The sequence below is a fragment of the Cebus imitator genome, unplaced genomic scaffold (assembly GCF_001604975.1).
Source record: "Cebus imitator isolate Cc_AM_T3 unplaced genomic scaffold, Cebus_imitator-1.0 Scaffold24, whole genome shotgun sequence".
NCBI classification, from domain to species: domain Eukaryota; kingdom Metazoa; phylum Chordata; class Mammalia; order Primates; family Cebidae; genus Cebus; species Cebus imitator.
The window spans coordinates 14,388,882-14,391,966 of record NW_016107339.1 but is presented as its reverse complement, the minus strand read 5'-3'; the positions used below and the strand labels follow the sequence as shown (position 1 = coordinate 14,391,966).

The window sequence follows — 3,085 nt, the reverse complement described above, 5'->3', positions numbered from 1 at the left end:
TGGCCACCGTGGAAGCCGTACAGGTTCATCTTGTACTTGTGGTCTGGCTCCAGGCCCGAGATGGTGACCCCGTCCTCGTGCCCCGGCACCCGCACCGCCTTGGGCTGCCCGTCCCCGTTCCTGTACTGGACCAGGAAGTGGTCAAACTGGCCCTCGGGGACCGTCCAGGACAGGCTGAAGGAATCAGGGGTGGCGTCCGTTATGGTCAGCTCCCCCAGGCGAGGCTTGATGGGGGGCTCAGGGGTCGTGGTGGGTGCTGCTTGGGTGGTCTCGGCTTCATCCTCTGGAGCTGAATAGACATGTATGAAGATAGTGAGGTCCCTGGGTCCTCAGTTCAGCACAGAAAGAATGTGTCTGGGCCAGGCACAGTGGCGCATGCCTGTAATCCCAGCACTTTGAGAAGCCAAGGTGGGCGAATCACATGATCAGGAGTTTGAAACCAGCCTGGCCAACATGGTGAAATCCTGTCCCTTCTAAAAATACAAAAAAATTAGCTGGGCATAGTGGTAGGTACCAGTAATCCCAGCTACTTGGGAGGCTGAGGCAGGAGAATAGCTTGAACCCCAGAGGTGGAGGTTCAAGTGAGCTGTGATCAAGCAGTGAGCTGAGATCTCACCACTGTACTCCATCCAGCCTGGGGAACAGACTAAGGCTCCGTCTCAAAAGAAAGAAAAAAGAAAAAAGCTGGATGGGGTTGGAAGGCCGAGATGGGTGGATCACCTGAGGTCAGGAGTTCGAGACCAGCCTGATTAACATGGAGAAACCGTGTCTCCACTAAAAATACAAAATTAGCCAGGCGTGGTGGTGGGCGCCTGTAATCCCAGCTACTAAGGAGGCTGAGGCAGGAGAAATGCTTGAGATGAGCCAGAATTGCACCACTGTACTCCAGCCTGGGCAACAAGAGTGAAACTCTATTTCAAAAAAACAAAAATAAATAAAATAAAATAAAAATAAGAAAGGATGTGTCACAAAACACAAAGTGCCCAAGAGCAGGACGATGCTGCCCACAGCGGCTCCAGCACAGCTCTCCTTCCTCCTCCCTCCTGTGGCCTTTCCTATCCCTCACCCTGACCCCCTGACCTCAGCCCCCACGTCACCCCAACTCCCAACACCCAGGCCACCTCCCCCTGTCCCTCCAGCACTGCCTCTCTTCTGAGCACAGCCCCACCCGGCCTCTGCACCCCGGGCCTCCCTGCACTGGGCTGTCCTCGCCATCTGTTGTTCACTGGCTTCTGTCTCTGCTCCCCAGCAAGCTCAGCACACCCCTCCCCAGGCCAGAGCCTGGGCATGTTCCTGGACCCAGCCCCTCACCAGCAGCCTCAGAGCCTCTCTGCCCGAGTTACCCTGGGTACCTTCCCCCACCACCTCCAGCCCCAATCCTGGTTTGGACCACTGTCACCTCTCACCAGGGCCACCAACTCCCTACTGGCCTCCCTGTCTCCAGGCTCCCCACTACCCAAACCCCATCTTCAGCCCCTACAGATGAGCTTCACACTGGCACAGCTACTGGAGTCATCTCACCACGGGCCTCGGCAACCACCTCCTCATCCCTGGGAGACACCAGGCCTGGTGAGCTGCCCCCTCCTCTGCTCCCACACTTCAGGACGATCTACCCACCCCAAAAGACACCCCACTCAATCCTCAGTGCCTCTCACATGCCATGCTCTTTCTAGCCTCTGACCTTTGCACCAGTTGTAATGATCTGACACACTTCACCTCCTCTCTAAAGCTGTCACCAAGCTAAGGCCTGCCTGGCCTCAGGTCCTGACTGTCCCCTGAGTATCCAGAGGTAGGACAGCTTAGGTATTCTTGTCTGGCCCTGGGCTTCCTGTCACATGCTCACCACCTTTGCTTTATTGCTGGTCCATAACCTGTCCCCCATGACGTTAGCCCCATTGGGACAGGAACTTATCCCATTAGGATATGAACTGTAACTCTGAGTCTAACCTCTGTGAGGATTAATAAATGCAAGAAAAATTTGCTTCAACAAATTCTAAGAGAGTTTCCAAATCTGTTATTGGGAGGAGATTTACTACAAAGGTGTTCTGTGATTTGCACATAAATATTCACAGCAGCATCATCCACGACAGCTAAGAGGTGGAAGCAACCCAAGTGGCCATCGGTGGGTGAAAGGATGGGCAGAGCGTGGTCTATATGTATAAAGGGAGCATTATTTAGCCTTCAAAGGAAGGACGTTCTGGTAAGCTGCAGTGGCTCTTGCCTATAATCCCAGCACTTTGGGAGGTCGAGGTGGGAGGATCACTTGAGACCAGGAGTTTGAGACCAGCCTGGGCAACATAATAAGACCCCATCTCTATAAAAAATAAAAAGGAAATTTTAACAGATGTTACAACATAGATGAACCTTAAAGATGTATTTAATGAAATGAACCATTCAAAAAAGACAAATATTGTATGATTCCACTTATAAGAGCTACCTGGAGTTGAGTTCATAGAGACAGACAGTAAGATGGTGTTGCCAGGCACTGGGTCAGGGGAGAATGGGGAGTGGCGTCTAACGGGCAGGAAGTTTCCGTGTGGGAGGAGCCTGGAGGTGGGTGGAGACGGTGCGCGGCGCTGTGTGTGTACCTGATGCCAGACTGTATACTGGAGAGCGATTAGAGTAGCCATTTATGTCATGTGTACTTTACTACAATAAAAAACAACAAAAAAGTGTGTTCCTTGGACCAGTGGCATCAAGATCAAGGAGAATCTTGTGAAACAGGCACTGTCTGACCCTAGGCCAAGGCTGCTGAATCCCAAACGTGTCTTTTAACAAAAATCTCCAGGCATTTGTATATGTAAAGGAAGGAATACTCTCTTTTTTTCTTTCTTTCTTTTTTTTGACAAACTTGTATTCCAAATGCTGAGGACAGGAATACTCTTGAGAATATGTTTTCATGAAGTCTGCAGAGGCAGCAGCGTCTTCTAGGGCCATCTTCCCCACCCCTCCTCACTCACACTCACTCACCTGTCATGCCCACGGCAGACACGGGGCCCACGCGCCGCCCCTCGTGGAGGCCGTACAGGTGCATCTTGTACTTGCGCCCGGGCTCCAGGCCCCCCACGGTGACCTCGCTCTCCTC

At 52.4% G+C, this 3,085-nt stretch overlaps 1 protein-coding gene across 1 annotated transcript in view; it reads right to left on the bottom strand.

Moving 5' to 3' along the window:
- The window catches only part of TNXB (tenascin XB), a 76,957-nt gene that overhangs the window by 9,211 nt on the left and 64,661 nt on the right, over nucleotides 1-3,085 (bottom strand). Inside the window, exons 25-26 of the mRNA XM_037736211.1 lie at nucleotides 2,971-3,082; nucleotides 8-289 (exon numbers count right to left, since the gene is read on the bottom strand). Coding sequence (XP_037592139.1) covers nucleotides 8-289; nucleotides 2,971-3,082 — 394 coding nt within the window. The remainder of the gene's footprint in view (nucleotides 1-7; nucleotides 290-2,970; nucleotides 3,083-3,085) is intronic.